The sequence below is a fragment of the Crocodylus siamensis genome, chromosome 10, assembly GCF_052110815.1.
Source record: "Crocodylus siamensis isolate JL-2025a chromosome 10, ASM5211081v1, whole genome shotgun sequence".
NCBI lineage: Eukaryota > Metazoa > Chordata > Crocodylia > Crocodylidae > Crocodylus > Crocodylus siamensis.
The window spans coordinates 68,513,556-68,531,634 of record NC_143404.1 but is presented as its reverse complement, the minus strand read 5'-3'; the positions used below and the strand labels follow the sequence as shown (position 1 = coordinate 68,531,634).

The 18,079-nt window shown below is 46.4% G+C and overlaps 1 protein-coding gene across 4 annotated transcripts in view; it reads right to left on the bottom strand.

The window, feature by feature from the left end:
* Positions 1 to 532: 532 nt before the first annotated feature.
* Positions 533 to 18,079, bottom strand: part of SLCO4A1 (solute carrier organic anion transporter family member 4A1) — a 35,726-nt gene continuing 18,179 nt past the window's right edge. For all 4 annotated transcript variants that reach the window (XM_090020371.1, XM_090020374.1, XM_090020372.1 and 1 more), the window contains 10 exons: positions 16,639 to 16,729; positions 15,743 to 15,864; positions 14,578 to 14,689; positions 9,891 to 10,045; positions 8,874 to 9,069; positions 8,426 to 8,585; positions 7,608 to 7,777; positions 7,189 to 7,253; positions 6,127 to 6,275; positions 533 to 3,149 (listed from right to left, as the gene is read on the bottom strand). In XM_090020371.1, coding sequence (XP_089876497.1) covers positions 3,000 to 3,149; positions 6,127 to 6,275; positions 7,189 to 7,253; positions 7,608 to 7,777; positions 8,426 to 8,585; positions 8,874 to 9,069; positions 9,891 to 10,045; positions 14,578 to 14,689; positions 15,743 to 15,864; positions 16,639 to 16,729 — 1,370 coding nt within the window. In that variant the 3' untranslated portion in view covers positions 533 to 2,999. The remainder of the gene's footprint in view (positions 3,150 to 6,126; positions 6,276 to 7,188; positions 7,254 to 7,607; positions 7,778 to 8,425; positions 8,586 to 8,873; positions 9,070 to 9,890; positions 10,046 to 14,577; positions 14,690 to 15,742; positions 15,865 to 16,638; positions 16,730 to 18,079) is intronic.

Genomic DNA, 18,079 nt, shown 5'->3' with positions numbered 1-18,079 from the left:
GTAAACCTGCTTGAAACCTTTCTAAAACAGATCCACCGCTTTCACACGGCTGCCTGATTTGACCATGGAGAGATACTTGCATGGCAAGCAGTTTCATCCAGGGGGAACATTCTCTTCCCTGTATAACCTTCCTCCATCAGCTCAAGAAGAAAGGGATAATCATTAAAAAAAGAGAGAGAAATAAAACCACAGTGCGTCAAAGTTTCAATCACCATCCAAAGAGTGGGATGGGACACACAAGCGTTTTGTCCAGGGAGGTGGTCAACCCTGCCATTCTCCCTGGCTTCATTGAGTGTGGTAGGTATTATGTTCTAGTTGCTGGGTACCTTATAGCCATGGCTAAATGAATTCAAAGTCATGCCTCAAAAGCATCAGTCAATGATTTGGAGTCAACGGAAAACACGTTCCAAGTTCCTGTGAAATACGGACTATATTTCTGTCACTTCACAGGAATGTAATACTTCAAACGAGACTGGGGAATGGCCTCCCCCAAATAAAAACTTCCCATTCATAACACGGAATAAATGACACCTGAATAGGAACTTCTTTAATTTTTCAGAAACAAGACTCCACACTCGCACATCAACGTAACAAAACACCAGCATTTTGCCATTTCATCTTGAAACAATACAAGCCAATTCCAAGACTAGTGATGCATCCAGCAAAATATATTAAAAAAACCTGTAATTTTATAAATAGTTATACACAAAATACGTTAGTAAAATACATCTGTGCAACTCTCCCCTCCCAAAGAACGCTGCGGGTGTCCGAAGTGCTTACGGTTTGCCGAGTGTAATACCCTTGAGAAGAAAACAAGTGACAGACTCTTGCAGATCGTGGTTGTCTTGGTTACAGCTGGCTAATAAAACTGTTGGAGATGATGAAGAGTTCTTTCTTTTTTTTGGTGTTGGAGTTAATCTCTTTGGGACTAATTCTGCTCCTTCAAATCTCCACGAGTGCTGAAAATAAGTGAAGGAACCAACAGGTTTTCACTTTGTAGGGTCTCCGCTTGCAGAAATACTCTGTCTCTGGAGCGCTGCTTTCTGCATGCGTTGTGCATACGTCGAGTAGGGGCTTCCCCGAGATGGGGAGCGGTTGTTCTGGCTGTGACAGAGCAGCTCATATTGAGAGACACTTCACTGGCTCTGGTAGAGTGGTTACTGGGTGGGCAGTGTCTAGCCAGTGGTTCTCGGTCCTAAAATACATCTTTTAATGGCAACGTACAGAGCTGACCTTGGCGGAGGAGCATTTGTGAATGGAAGAGGTAACCTCCCCTACAGAGCCCACTCGCTGAATGCCACCGAGAGGACAGATTATTTCATGTGAGTCCCAGTTTTACCTTTAGCCTACGTCCTCCCTTCCTTAAAACAAGATACCCGTGTTTAAAGGGGCCACCTGTGCAGGGGCTTGGAATGTGCTTGGAGCGCATTTGGCCCTATGATCCCAAACTCAAACCTGCTGATCAACCCGCATCCTGTTTTTAGGACAACAAAATGTATCAAACGTACAAAATCGTGACAGAAACAGTGATTCTAAATACCTTGCGGCAAAAGTTAAGTGCCAATTGAACAGCTCAAGAGTGAATGCCCTGTCATTCTGAACATACCATAGGGTTGGCCAACATCGCCAAGTGGGCCTCCACCCACCACTAACACAGAGCTGATTGTGCAAACATTTGCAGACACAAAAAATAATCTTTCAAATGATCAGATTTGGGAGGAACAAGTAAGACAGATACATCCATCTGTCAGTCAGAGGCTTAAATCCTGTTATTTGGCCCTGCAAGGGCATATTTAAAGCCCTCCCCCACACACACGCACCTTTTTTTTTGTTTTTGAGACTCTAGGCCAAAGCATTTTCAAACAACAGGCCATATTGTCAACCGGTACAATTCAGCACAGCTCCATTGACTTCAGTGGTGCTAAGTCTTTTTACAGCAGCTGAGAAACTGGGCACTTAGCCCCCTTATACAGTAGCGTGTGTTACCATGTTAGGTGTCGCAGACTAGCAGCATCAGGAAAAATTAAATTAATTTGGATTTTTCTGCTTGTACCTAAAAACGAAAGTCTCTGTTGAGCAGACAAAGCAAACGTTGCATAGATCCATATTTCATGTGTTTCTGTGTCCAACAACAGAACGTCTAAGGGAACAAGAATGGAGAAGTCCAGCCCTTTACAGAAAAAGGGAGGTCCAAAACAAATAAAGATTATAATTATACTGCAAGTCGAACCACAAAACCAGACGCGGTAGATGTAAAATGACTGGGTAGTGACAGTTAAAATAGCCAGGGCTAGTAGAGTCTCAATAGGGTGTTGTGTGTAGTCCATTGATTGATTAGCCAATTAATCCCTGGTATTAAACACCATTTCATTGCATGGTAATATGAACTATCTTCTTTAGATGAACCAAAGGGTTGAACACAGATAGAAAACAAGGGCCGCTGTATATGTTCAAGGAAGAAAGGAGTCACTGTTTCTGTTCCTTGCTTTGCACATCACAGCTTCAGGGCCAGTCTTCTTTGCAATGCAGATGGCTACCATGAGGGCAGGCATTTGTTTAGGCCTCAAACATCTGAACCAAAGTCCTTTGCTACTGTTGACTGTATATTGTGTGTTGTATATGGGCCAAGTCCTCCACGAGTGTGAATGCTCTTCTTTGAATTGAATGAAAGCAAATTTACACCAGCTGGGACCAGATCCTATAAAGGAATGCTGGGTTTCTGATTAATTGGCTCAATTTTCTTATAAGAGTGGTAGGAAACTGTGGGTAGCCCTTCTTTTAATAAAATGAAATTGCAGTGTATGGCATTAGCACACGCATCTTCAGATGTGCTGTCTGCTGTTAAGCAAACATTCATCCAAACCAGGCAAGTGATTCTTTTTCTTTTAAATAAAAAAAAGGAAAGTTAGGAAATTAATATCAATAAAAACCAGACCCAGTAACCTCTCTCCATGACATGTTCTTAGGCTGGGAATAAGTCTCTCACAGAATTAACAGTGCTATACATCCATCTCAGTCTGGACTGAAGATTTGTTCTCCTGGAGGTCACTGTTATCATTTTCTGATGCATCCGAGCTGCCTGGAAGGGACTCTGGTGGAGGTGGTTTATAAAGTAAGCACGCCAGCAGAAAGAAGACGGTTCCAAGCACCTGCAGCCATCAAAACAACCCCAGCTTATAGTTAGAGCCATGTATAAAACCCACCATGCCCTTAGCATAGTTACAAACCAAGGACTGGATCCTTGGGTGGTGCAAATCAGCAGTGCAACTCTGCAAGCTGCAGTGCTTCTTGTGTTGAGGGAGTTACACTGCTGCCCCCGCCTTCCCACAAGGACCCAGCCTGATCTTAAGAGAAAACCTAGCAGGGTGAAAGAGCAAGAGCACTGGAGCATATTCCAAGGGTTCAGACAGATGGTCTGTAGGGGAGAATTTGGGGCTCCTATAAAGCCAAGGAAGAGATTCGCTTGCAAAGCATCATAGTGTGTAGCTCTCAAGTGCTTTTTAAGAGTTGGCATGAAATCTCCAAGGAGCATAGTTCTCTTGATCCTACCGAGGCGGTAAAACAAGATGGTCCTAGATGGAGGTCCTAACTCCTAATTCTAGAAGTGTTCGTCCCCATGTGAATAGCACTTTTCGTAAGGCAAATAACAAACATGCTCCCTATTCGTATTCAGGCTCTGCACTGGGCTGTGTTATACAGGCAGTGCCAGTGGCTGCTGGCATACCTGTACCTGTTAGCACCAGCAGTGGACCGCAGTTAACAGTCTCCGATGATGCTGAGAATCGGATTCAGATGTTAATCACACATCTGCCCTTGAACTGAACATAAAACCCCCTTGTATAAACTATTGTCAGCTGCAGGAAATGCTCCAAATCTGAATGCCCCAGGCAGGATCCCTCCTCAGATACCATCAAACCCTGCATGTGAAAAGGAGATTGTCTAAAATGGTACCATTATGTGGTTTTCTGGTAGCTTGGGTATCCTGTTATGACACAGGCTGTCTGAATGTCATGGGGCAGGTCTGCTATTCTTGACTATCCCACACAATTCTCGCTCTGCTTCTCAGCTTGCTGAGTCAATGAACTTGTGAATTAATCATTGGACAAGTTCATGGCTTTAAAGAACTCATTGTCAGAAGACGTTTACTGAGCAGATAAGGAGAGGCTAGAGATTGTGGGGTGCATGACCCCATGAGTCAGGAAGGTCCAGGGGTAGCAGGACATAGGGTTGCACTGGGATGGCTAGTGAAAACACCTGGAGACAGCTTGCATGGAGCAATAGGGATTTATGCCATCTCTATGCCCTATGCCCTATGCCATAGGGAAAATGTCCTATGTTATTTTCCCAGTTGCTGCATATAGCAGAATTGCTACCCAAGTGCCTACTCGCGGCAGCTTCCGAGCTCTATTGTGACCTGCAGGCAAAAGGCTGATTTGGACTGAATTGAAAATGATGCCTTCTGCTAATAAATACTGAAATATTCAGCTGATCTATCACAACATTTTCCAGCAATGGTTATTTACTCTTATTTACAGTTTGATCATGGTGACTCATGCAAACAGACTGCAGTTATATATTTAACTCCACTTTTCGAAAGACCAATTTCAGTAATGGTTAGGTTTTGTAGGGTTTGTTTTTTTTCCTCTCCCTAAAAATTTCAGAGAGGAAATATTAAGTCTGGAAAATAATCTAGGAGAATCAAGAGAACGGCGGTGCCTGAGGGGTCATTAAATAGATTTAATCGATTTCATAGACATCAGGCCTGGAAGGGACCTCGGGAGATCATCGAGTCCAGCCCCCTGCCCCAGGGGCAGGAAGTCAGCTGGGGTCATAGGATCCCAGCAAGATAAGCATCCAATTTACTCTTGAAGGTGTTCAATGTAGGTGCTTGAACCACCTCCACTGGCAGGCTGCTCCAGACCTTGGGGGCTTGGACACTAAAAAAATTCTTCCTTATGTCCCGCCTGAAATGGTCTTGCAGGAGTTTAAGACGGTTCGACCTCGTCATCCCCTGGGGCGCTCTGGTGAACAGACGTTCCCCCAGATACTGATGGTCACCCCGATAAACTTGTAGGTGGCCACCAGATCACCCCTGAGCCTCCGCTTTTCCAGGCTAAAGAGCCCTGTGGCTCTCAGCCTCTCATCATAAGGTCCATTTTCCTGACCTCTGATCATGCGCGTGGCTCTCCTCTGGACTCTCTCAAGCTTCTCCACATCCTTTTTGAATTGTGGAGCCCAAAAATGGATGCAGGACTCCAGCTGCGGCCTCACCAAGGCCGAGTACAAGGGGAGAATGACGTCCCGGGATTTGCTTGAGAAGCATCTATGGATGCAAGCCAGCGTTTTGCTCACTTTACTAGCTGCAACATCACACTGAAGGCTCATGTTCATCTTGTGGTCAATGATGACCCCAAAGTCCCTTTCGTCCGTAGTGCTAGCCAGCATAGCACTGCCGAGCCTATAAGGATGGTGCAGGTTTTTCCTCCCAAGGTGGAGACCCTTGCATTTTTCGGTGTTGAACACCATCAGGTTCTCGTCCGCCCATTTGCTGAGCTTGTCCAGGTCAGCCTGGATCACCCGCCTATCTTCTGGCGTGGATGCTTTGCCCCAGACTTTGGTGTCATGGGTGAACTTGGCCAGTTCGCTCCTGACTCCAATGTCCACATCATTAATGAAGATGTTGAACAATACAGGTTCAAGGACAGAGCCTTGGACAAATTATGACAAATAAATGGAATTTTGGGGAATAGCAGTATTTTCAGACCATTTCTTGTGTGAAGATATAAAAGTCACATTCATGGTCAGAACATGAAAACAGACGCTTTTAAAAGACAGTTGAGAGACTCACAGGACTGGAAGGATCTCTAGGGTGCAGGGGCAGATCCGGGGGGGGATGCACCTTACCGTCTGTACCCCTGTGTTCAAAATTGTAGATCTGCCCATGCCCTCTGCCTAGTGATCTGGACTTCAGGCTTAAGCCATCCCAGTCAGCTGCCTTCCTAATATCTTCTTGTAACCCCTCAGTACGGGAGATGCTAGTTTCCCAAGACAACTCCCTATTGCTCTTCTGCTCTTACAGGCAGGAAGCTCCCTATTGCCAAAAGTGAAACAGTAAGTGGGCATCACCTTGTAGACAAGTCCGGCGATCAGAGTATGTTGGCTCATGGCCGAATTCTGATAAACGTAGCAAGAACCTTGTTCTCCACACTGGTCCTGCCAAAGCAGACAGGATTTATCGATCATCGAACCAAAGGCAATAGGACCGGGAATACCTCCTGGGCGAAGACAGAACGGAGCTTCAGTTACATAACGCCTAGCAGTCCTCTTCACAGCAACCCAAAAGGCCTTCAAAAAATGGGTCAGACTTTGATGAAAAATGATTGGGTAAATTAATTTCTCAACCTTTCTGGCTGGGATATTTGAGAGAGCCCAAGGGCTTGAGTACCCCAAATACGTGACATTTCAGAGTTGAACAACTAATCCGTGTTGCCCCTTTGTAAAATCTAAGTTCGGCAATAGATTATAGACGGTAGATATAGAGAACAGGCTAACACAACCCCATTTCTTCTTAGAATGAGTAAATGTTACTAATACCCCATGGTTATTTTTTACTGTTTCTAAAACAGAGTCATAGCATCAAAGGACTGGAAGGGACCTGTAAGATCATCAAGTCCAGTCCCTTGCCATGGGCAGGAGGTTACTGGGCTCAAACGAGCTCTACGAGGTGCTTGTCCAGCCTCCAACTTGTTAAGGGATCTTTCGTTTCCACCGAAACATCCAACACAGAAGCTTAAAACAAGACCTCAGTTCAACATTTGACATCGGTAAGAATTCAAAGCCCCATCACTGCCAGGATTACAAGAGTCTGAATTTAGTAAATACAAGCTAGCCAAATTGTATGAAGCTTTGCTGTTCTCTCTCTCTACAGCCAAATGAATTATTTACAATGAGCAGTCCACTTGCTATATTTAGCTCTCCTTTCATTTGCAAATTTTATGCAAACAGCATTGAGTTTTTTATGAATAAAGTAGATGCGCAGAGGATTTTGTTCTCTCCCCTAAGCATCATATACTTCTGATGTCCCTGTTTTCACCTATATGTGTATGGTACCTTGATGCAACTCTGACATGTACTCAACAAAAAACAATAGATAATACATGTTATACACCCGTGCTCTTCATACCATACCTAGAGTTCTTACTACAATCCACTGAATTCCTAGTGCAAACGATCGCTGTCTGTCTGAGACGCACCTAGGATAGACAAAGTTAAAAACACTGGTATGTTGAGTAGCGGTCCCAACAACCCCCATGAAGCGGTGAATTCTGATGAAGAACGGGCATGCTTTCAGGCCTGCTTTGCCTTGAGCGAAACTGCCATCCACATTTTGGGGGAAGAGGAGTACCTGCACATCTAAGTACCTTTCTGAGCATGTAAATGGACTACTTAGATATTCAAGTCCTCAGATGGGTGCTTACAGCAGGACGAAGAAGAACATCTGGCCTGATATCATCAACATACCGATAAGCATGTCATTTTAAGCAGGCTCTGTCCTTAGGCAGAGATGACAATATGTGCGTTCTCGCCGAAACAACAGCTCTCCTTACCGAAGAGTTGCCGTCAGAGCAGGGATACTACTCAGGAACGTGAAGAGAATCACAACGAACATGAGACACATGAGAAGGGGCATTGTCTGGCAAGAGGAGGTGCATTTCCCCGCCGTCGCTTGGCCAACATCAGTGGTGTTGTCCAGAATGCAACTGCATTCCTGGTAAACCTGGGAAACAGAAAAATTCCTCACTTTCTCACAGAGATGGCATTTCTATCATCAAAGCCAGGGCTTTGCACTGAAATATATGCGAGGCAGAGCTGGATTAACTCTTTAGTGGGCCCTATCAGCATCAGGATACATGCCACGAGCCTCATAAGACTGCTCGAAGCTCTGGAAGCCATGTGAACACACGGTGTGAACAGGCTTGGACATATGCAGGGAATACAACTCAAGAAGTAAGGGCACAGAGTGGGACGCAGTCTGCTGGCAGCATGGAAGTCGCATGCATCCAGTGAGCTAAAGGCAATCTCCAGCTATGCCCATGAAAAACAAGAGCCCCGCCGCTGATTCCTATCCACTTACAGTGGCCATAGGCCAGGTAGGTGGGAACAGAATCAGGCCCTGTGCCGAGAGACTTACATGAGGAAGTTTGGAAATGCAAAACTAAAAATGAAGCATAAGGATGAGATCGGTGCCCAGAAGTACAGACCTCCCGTGGAAACCCGCATCTCAGCTGGAGCCTGACTCATGAGCCCTGTGTATTCATGGCTTTCTCTTTCCTGCAAACTTTTAACACAACTCTATTGAGGCCAACCAGAGCTCAGGTTGTCCACGCTCCCTGCAAGCACCTGCCAGGGGTTCTTCCAAACATACCTTTTGGCTAGTACTGGTAGATAGCATTTTGCACCCTGCATGGCAGGGAGAGTAATACATGATGTTGTCGCTCCCGCAGACCGGGCTGTAAACCTCCCTCGGACAGTCACAGTCTGCATTACAGGCTGTAGTCAGGTTCAGACTGCTTCCAGGCAAGGCACTGCAGGAAACATTAGGTTAGTCAGCAATGAGCATCTTTTAGTTGGGGGGCAGGCTGGAAGAAGAGGAGAAGAGGACAGGAGTATGGGACAGAGCATATTAATGCATCCTGAAAGTGCATGTGTGCCATCCTACATGCCTGGCAGATGGGGCCTGCACCCCTGCCAGATGATATTTTCTATTCCTCTTCACATTGGTATTAATCAGAGAATCGATTTTATTCCGCTGATTCATATATTTCAACACCATCCCACGGCAAGCCAAGTTCAACAGGGATTGCCAAGCTTACCTTCCATCGTATGCCTGCGTTACTCCAGCCATAGGCATGTTAGGGCAGTGAACAAAAAAGATGAAAATGGCCAGCAGACTCGACAGGGTGCAACACAGGCACAGCTTGATGATTCCCGAGCAGCGGAGCCTAAATTTATTCACAAAGAAGCCTCCCAGGAAGGTGCCTCCTCCTCCTGCCGGCACAACAAGGTAACCTAGACGAGGAAGGCAAGCAAGTTCATAACCGTCAAGGCGGGGAGTTTTTGCTGGTCTGATTAGACTAAGCACGGAGGACGTGCACAGTAACTGCCCTTCTGCACCACTGGCTGTGCTTGTTTTTCTGTGGGGGTTTAGTGGACTCTACTGAGAGAAAAACCATAGGATTGATCTGCCTTCACTCGTGGCTTGAAAAGAAACTGGAAAGAATAAGGAATTATGTTCTGCTAAGCAAGCAAATCTGCTCAGCAGAGTGACTGCAAGGACAGCAATGCGAGACTCCACGGCTATTGTGCCTCACTGAATTCAGATCAAATAGGCCTCTACATACACCCGGTGATAAGCACATTCATTTTTCACTAACTCGTAGACATTCAACCTCAGCATGAGCAAAGGAGCCAAGCTGGGTTCTTTCCAGCAACAATAAAAGTCGAGCCACTGAAAGCATCCTCAGGTGCACTTCAGCAATACTGAGCAGCTCCTATTAACAAGTCCCTGGTGATGCTGGGGAAGCAACCAGCCTCCCAGTCCTTTTGACTGGATTTCCCAGCAGGTGCAAGAACAGCAAAAGCTTTTTTTCCCCACTAATGCGAATAGATGTAACTGAATCCACACACGGAGCAGACCTGCTGGGTAGGAAAGGGCCATTTGCATCCTATGACTTTCCAGATGATAGCCTCCTTCTAAAAGCGCTACAGAGAGTAACGACTAGACTATTTTGTGACCTTAATTGCCACCATCGTGAAAATAATCCACTTCTGGGTCATGGGGTTTTCGCTGTAAGACAGATGGGGACACCGCACAGAGCTCGTTTCCTTACCAAAATACGTAGCAGCGACAGAGGCACTTAAGCTGAACTGTGACTCGAGGAATTTGGGGCCAAAGGTTGACATCCCAGCAATGAGCGTGGCTTCAGTGGCTCCAGCTAAGCAGAGGAAGATGAAGGTGGGGTTCTTCAGGAGCAGCAAGACTGATCTGGGGAATTCAGGAACCACATGCAAAAGACAAATAGGTTGAAACAGGTTCACACAGCACCATTTTAGACCACTACTGTCTCTTTAAATCTTAGGTCCAGATGGGGCTGGTAGAAAGGAAGAAGTGCAGCTGCTCCACTTCCCTGGAAAGAAAAAAGGGGAAACGAATGCTGTAGATGTGGGGGGAAAAAGGCAGCATTTTCCCCTCTCACGCTGGCTCAGCTGTGCCAGCCAGGCTGGGAGCCAAGGACACATCCCACCATCCTCCCCTCCTTATCACCTTGCAAAGTGATCCTTAGTCGTGTATAGGCTGGATTTTTTCCCCCCTACTGGGCACCTGGGTGCCTTTGTGAATGCATTGGCTGGGCCTCCCCATCACACTATCAGGGTCTGGTGTGTCCCTCTTGCAACCGGGCAAGCGTGGGTATTGCAAGTCCCATAGGCACGAAGGGAGAGGATACAAGTTCAGGGTCCTTTAAATGGTAATAGTTTGGACCACAAACAGTAATCCCAATGCAAGGTGATAAAAGCAGGGGTGCTCTGTAAATAAGAAGTAAAGAATTGTCCCCTGAAGTGTGAATAACCCAAGTCCCATGTGCCTAACATAGGAAATAGCCAGGGGCAACCAGTGTGTATTAATCTTTGTAAAACTAACTATGGTAACTGGAAACAAGGTGGTTTTAAATGTTATATCTCGCATTGCTATAACAGGAAGTTCAGGCTTCATCAGCTCACAGGAGACATTAGGCAAACCTTTTCTTCTTCAATAAGCACTTTCATAAAGACTTTACCTTTCTGCTGTAAAACAGCAACCCTGCTGTAAAACCGCTCTGCCAGCCAGGCACAGTTTTACTTCCAGATTTGCTAGTCTGTGTAGTGGATACATTTTCCTTTTGACTAACTCATATTTATGAGAAGAAACCCAATATTCCTGACAATTTACCAAGTGCCATTTAGATGCAGAAAGAAGAGCCAGGCATGATCCTTCGCCTGGACACAGAAAAAGCCCGGGGCACACTGGATAGTCTCAATTCTTCTCCTCTCTCTCAGATATTTGACCGCGAATTTATATTGCTTTGTAGGGATTTCTTTTGCATCTAGCTTGAAATTCTGTCTTGTAACTTTATACAGAGGAGCAACTGCTCTGCTTTCAGGGTTACACGAAGTCTTGCTTTGGCAGCTGGGACAAACTGCCTTTGTCTGGAGTAACGGTGATCTGGCCCATAAGAGCTCTTCCTGCAGATGGTTATGGTGGACTTTTTTTTAAAAGGCATATATAGGGCTTGCTTGACTATTGCTTATCACGTGGGAGAGACTGCTACCGCCATTGGGACAATGCTGCCGCAATACAACTGGTGGTCAGAGCCAGCGAGCGTCTGCCTTGGGAAAGAGGGATTTACAACATATTCACCCCTGCAAACAAAATGACTTCATCAAACCCAAGCAGCCAAAACATTTTTAAAGGAGGGGAAATTCCTACAATTTGATTTCATGGGACTAGATTAGAGCAGGTGTCTGTAATTGTTAGTTTAATCCAGCACTGTTTGGGGGATGCCCTCTTGCCTTCTCCACTCCATCTTCCACCTGAAAGGAGCTAACAGAAGCACCTGCCTTTTATTTGGCAGAGTAATACCTAATCTCTTGACTGGAAAATATACTTTACAGAGCTGCCAACTGATGAGCTGACTTGTGTGGCTGCTGTGACCATATCCAGTTCAAGAGAAAATAGAGCAGTAAAAGCCTGGGGTCATTTTGGGGCCTCAAAGCCCTTGCAAAGGGGAGGCTATGGAGGGTAAATCAAAGCAACTCCAACCATACCAGATGAGGATCTGGCTCTGGTTTCTCTTGTTTGCAGGTGGAGGGCCCACTTGTGAGGTGCTGCCCAACAGAGAGCCCACTGAAGTCGGTAGGAGCTCTTCCCTTGACGCTGACTGAATGTCATTGCATTCAGATGCTGCCCAAACCCCATGAGCTGATGCCCTCAGCTCCTGAAGCCGAGGGAAACAAGGAAGGTTAACATTGTCTTGGGAGAAGGTTTGCTCTCCATCAAGGCCTGAGCCTGCAACCTTTACTCAGACAGGTACTTCTCCCTCATGCTGAATTAATTGAGGCTGTTAGAGCCTGGGTAGAGTCTGATCACCTGAAGAACTGTGCAGTGTCAAGAGAATGGGTTATAATAATGTAATGTCACATAGGGTCGTTAAAAAACCTCTCTCTTTTTTAATGTGCTTGCCCATAGTGTGCAGGAGGCGGGGACCCTCAAAAATACTAAGGCTACACAGCACTACAGGGAAGTAGATACACCGTCTCTGGCTCCAAAATAAATGCCATGGCAAACCGGCATGCAACCAGCCTCGTCCCTCCAGTAATCCAAGGAAGGACTGAAATGTGGACCACCTTCTTTGTGTTGGAGATTAGTGCCCGATATGCAGATGAGAGATCCCCATAAATGCAGATGCCTATCTAATTTAGGACAAAGCTCCCTTTCTCTGAGCTGCAGCTATTTATCTGCAGTAGGAGTCTCTTTTATCCTCTCTGTTTGGATCTCTGTTGTGCTGCACCAGGGGATCTTTCAGGTGTGCAGCCAGAGTGGTACATGCCCAGGGGGACAGGCAAAAAAAAAATCTGCTTTCATTGGTGATATTTCTGGTTGCGGCTGGTTGAACATACTGTGAAAAATAGCATGTTTTTAAGAACCAAAAAAAGCCAATTTGGATGAGACACTGAGCAGTAGCTTCCTTCCCCAGGATTTCCACTTATCTCAAACAAACGCTCAATCTACGCACCATAAACATGCTGAAGGCAGGCCCCTGCTTAACATAAAACAAGAAGGGTGTTCCTATAAAATTAAATTGTCCTTTGTCCTTGTAATCTAAATGCATGGATAGCTGCATCACAGAAAGACGTGATCTGTTCTTTAATAGGAGCCCTCAGAAGAGATTCTCCTCTGAATCAGACCCAGAAAATAGACACATATGGGGTTTTGTTTGTTCTTTTGCTCTGGGGTTTTTTTAACTAGAAAAGGGAGAATTTATTAGACCCTGAAGGTACACAAAATCCCATTCGGGTCCAGATTGGCATTTATTTTATCTGACCTGGTTTATCCCTCTCTAGCTGTTTGCCATATGTTTCTCAGGGACTAGACACATTAAGAGATGTTCAGCGAAGATGAATAGATCTTGCTCGCTTTGCTTGATTGACGTCCACCTGGGACCTATGGCAGTTTTGTTCGAGTGAAGCCCTCAGAGTCGGACTCAGCTTCCTTCACTTCCATGTTAGTGTGGGTTATCACTGTAGTTTTATCATTACTTAAGTGCAGTTTTTACATTTAAATTTCCATATGGAGAATAACGCCTGACCTTAGAAAATGGCACTCGGTCAAGAATTTCGTTTAAAAACAGTATTGAAATCTGTTGTGTGTAATCTTTTTCACCGCACTTAATTCACCCTGATGTCTAGGAGAGCTGCAGGTGATTCTCTTTTCTTTGGCCTGGCTCTGTGTGTGAATATAGCTGCTAAGAGACATGAGTTAATAAAGGTTGACTATTGTGAGAGGTATATTTCTACTCCGCACTTTTGTTTCGATTCTTCCTTCGGGTAAGGAGGAAGATCATATTTTTAAAAGTCACATCTGATCCTTAGCAGCAGCTTGGCTGCAGTTCCAGGTTTCCATTGTGTGCATCTGACCTGGTGCACGCTGGTTTTACCCACGAATGCTTCTCCAAGTGGATTGAGAAATAACGTTGCATTTACTGACCGAGAGCTCAGCTCCTATCAAGCAGCTCATTACAGACAATACAGGGCATTTCTCCAACATCCAGCTCCTATGTATTTCACCAAAATAGAGCGATATGCTTTTGTTGCAATACACACTCTGATAACAGGTAATGACATCCCAAATAGGGATCATAGGGGCTCACTACACCCACACTTCCTTCGTGCCACCTCCTTCAACTACATGCTAATCAAACAGAGCACAAAGAGATCCTGGCATTTAGAAGGAAGATGTTACATGCATTTTATTTATATAAGGTAATTGCTAGGTGCTATTTGTTGCTGTTTATCCCAGCAAACAATTTTCTTTCAAACTGGATGTGTGCGTGCGTGTGTTTGCCTCAACAGAGAGCTGAAGATTGGTCCTATATTCATAAAGTCTGCCATGGATATGTTACTGTGAAAGATAAAAGGAAAAACACAAAGAGTAGGTCGGGGAGAGTGGGGTGGGGGAAGAAAAGCAAGGAACGAACAAATACAATAGAGAGGAAACGGAGAGCTAAGGCTAGGACAACAGGCAATCAATCTGAAATGGAAATATTAGACTAACGAGCAAGAAAAGGGGAAAGGTCATCACAGGAAGCTGTCTAAAGTGGAAGGAGTGTGAAGAAAGGACATGGCGAGACACCGGACAATACAACATAGGATTGTGCCCGGTATTCAAGCGCTACCACAGGCAGCCAACTGAATTTGGGCCCGTTTCCCCCCTAATTTTGTGAAGAGCTCTCTCCACGTCATGCAAGTAGAGTCAGGTCTCACCGAGGCAGATCTTTCACCGTTTTCCCGAAGTCGGGGTCCGACGCGGTCTTGTGGCTCCCGTCTTTCAGTTGATGCGCCTCGGAGACCCTCATGACAATGTAACGCTGGGATCCTGGAAACATCGAGGGAGGAAACCGAGAGCGCATGAGAAACGAGGGCTTGGGGCCACGCTGGCAGCAAATTCACAGAGGAAAAGACCGTACTTTGTGATACCGAGTGTGCACGGTCAGCCGGCGCCTAAGGAAAGTCTGCCTGTGAAATGGGAACCTGTTTTCTTAAGAAATTCTTCCCGGTGGATATTTTGGTGTATTATTTTACCAATTCCCAGCCAGGCCAAAAAGCAGCAAGCGCTCTACTCCTCTTGTAGGTGACGAGGATTTGGGAGCTATTTAAATAATCTCCTGCTCTTTCCTCTCTCCCACTTCCCCTCTACATGGACAAAAAAAAGCAGGTAGCTATTTATTCCTGGTGTATGGGAGCCCAATAGAGAAAAGCTGAGGACAGCAGGGCATGAGATGGGAACATAACTTCTTTAAGAAGCCCAAGAAGTTGTTTCCCAGCTGATTTGTGTCCTCGTTTGTTGGTGCTCATCCAACAGAGCAACACCCTGTCCGGTAGATCTCAGAACAGGAGGAGCCAGGATGGAGGAGCTAATGAACATGAAAACAGTGCGCACATGTGCAGCATGGCCAGGAAATGCCACCTTAACCTTAAGGGTCCAGTAAATGAGAACAAACGACAAAAGGCAGAGATGGCTTAAAGGGGGAGTGGGGACACTGAGGCTAACAGAAGGCCCCAACAGGAGCCAAATGCACAGTGGAAATTGTCTCCTGTTCCCTGTGTATACAGCCACAAATATATAATGCACCTGGAGGATAACTGCCTGGCTGCGAGCTTTACTGGTGGTGTAAATAGCAGGCTAATAGCAGCAAAACAATGCACCTCTGTGCTGCCCCACTGGGGTAATGCACTTCTAATGCATTGCTCTGATGCAAAGCAGGGAACTTACCCGGCCCCGGGCAGAGACAATGCTAGAGTGAGAAGTGAGGCTGGTCCTGGTGACAACAGCAGCAGGGACAGCTTAGGTGAAAGAAAAGCTAAGGACGAAACACTGCTGGCTCCCCTTCAAAGCCCAAAGTTAGTCAGGATTTTCTCTTGCAGGTACCTGGCAGCCGGCGAGGGTAACCCAGAATAGGGAAGGTAATGAGAAGGGAGGCAGCTCCGGCACCCAGGAATCCTATCCACCAGGCCCCAACCCAGTGAGGGTTATCTGGGGTTACATCAACTCTGTAAAAAAAAAAAAGAGTGGGGAGAGGTTTTTAAGAGTTGCAACAACCCACTGATTTCAAAATAATCAGGACACAAGCACCTAAGTACCTTGGAGAACCTGGGCCCAGCATCACAGGGACAGAGAGGCTGGACCAGCCTTATAAGCCTTAGATCCTCTTTCCTGCACATGCAATGTCATCACCATGGACAAGCCACGAAGCGATGACTAAAAGCACTTGCGTTCATCTGCTTAAGGCTGCGTTTAGTGCTACTCCGAGGCTCATCCGTTCTATTTCCATTCTCTCTCCCTCTCTTGTTGCCTCCCTCCGAGAGCGTGCTCGACCTCTTACAATGCTCATTGCAGGAATAGACAGCAGCGGCAAAGAAATCCTGATGACACACTCAGGCTGGTTTAAGAACACCTTAAATAAAACCGCTGATAAACCCTGGAGTGAAGGGGTGACCTTGGAAGGAAGAACAGAAAGCTGGCAAATCCGCCCAGTGATCATAGCTCAGTGAAAGCAGGCAGCGAACCGGAAGGATGAAGGATTTGCAAGACAAGGCCTGTGACCAATTTTCTTCCGGGAGCTGCATTAATGCAAACCTAATCATTCTGCCGCCAGCTGCGCCCCCTTGCAGCCCACTCACACAACCTCAGCGGGCTGAGACACCAGTGCAGACAATGGGTATTTTTGCCACGCAACTTGCCAAGACCCACAGTAATTTCATTGCTTTAAAGGACGCGTGCAGAGGAAAGGAAAAGGAACAAGGCTGTTTTTTTTACCAACTTACTCTCTGCCAAATTCAGTGTAAATATTTAGAAACATTCCTCCTACCAGGTACCCCGCTGCAGGGCCAAGGATGGCAGCAGTGTAGAAAACAGCTGAAAAAGAAAACAAGCAGCATTACAGACCATCTGTGTGGCCCAGATTACTCTGCCATTCAACCATCCTTCTCATAGGGAGCTTCCACACATGCAAGTATGTGTACTTGCAGCAGCTCATATAGAAGTGGTGCAAATTTGAGCTGGGGCTTTTTGCCTCAGCACATGTGCTTGGACAGGCACTTCATTGTGGAGCAAATTGTGCCATTTGGGGCAAAATAACCCTGCCCAGCTCCTCCCAGATCTGCAGCCAAGGGGAGCTAGAGCCCGGGGCAGCACCTGTGCTGTCCCCAGCAGTATAAAAAGCTGCCCTGTCCTGGCCCCATCCGTACAAAAAGCTGCCCTGGCAAGCAGCTCAGGGCTACTTGCTCTCAAGAGCTTCTGGGGCACGGCCACTTGGTACCTGGGGACACTACCCCTTGTGCCAGCTGGACTGCTGCAGCAGCAGCCCAAATCCATTTTTAAAAATACTCCAAAATCCATGTTCTTCCACAATTAAAGCAAAAGACAACTCTATACACATACACACACACATATATATCTAGACAGAGAGAGACAGAGAGACAACAATCAGTTGGGCAGTGCTTTATTGGTATATTTACAATGTTAAAGCAATGTGGAAGCCTGCCGGTGTCTCTATCATCAGGATACAATAAATTCTAAATACCTATGTGTGTTGATGTGTGCTTTTGGTTTTCTTTGCACATGATGGGTGTGTGCTGGACGGATGTGGGTGTTTGCAGGAAGGGGGAGAGAAGGGATGTGGGGGAAGGTGTGTATGTGGAGGGATGTGGGTTGGTCTGTGGGTAGGTGTGGGGCAATTGCTGGGGGGGTCTGTGGGTGTGGAGGGGCTGCTCAGGAGAGGTGGGTCATCTGACCCCCACAGGGTGAAGCCCCCCCACACACACACACAGGGCCCCAGCTCCCCGCAGACATGGGAGAAGGGGGTTCAACCAGCCATGGGCAAGGAGTGATCACTGGGAGTCCCATGCCCCCTGCCAGGGTGGAGCAGCTGTCAGCACTAAGTGCAGGGAGCAATGATCAGCCTCCATTTGGGAAGGTTCAAGTTCTGGTCTATAAGGGGGAGGAATGGACCACGTCTTGCGGCAGCTTACAGCACAGCCAGGAGAGGCTGCAATAAGAAGAGCACATGCCCCAGCTGCTTTGTGCTAAGGAGGAAGAATGATTTTTCTACTAGCATTCGGTGCAGGAAGTACAACCCCCGCTGTGCTGTCTCAGGAGAGGGGAAATTGGGCAAACCATCCCTCATCCCCACAACCCACTTACTCCCATCCACTGACACCTGGAGCCCGAGCTACTTCTCATTACCGTGTGGGACTTTCTAGTTCA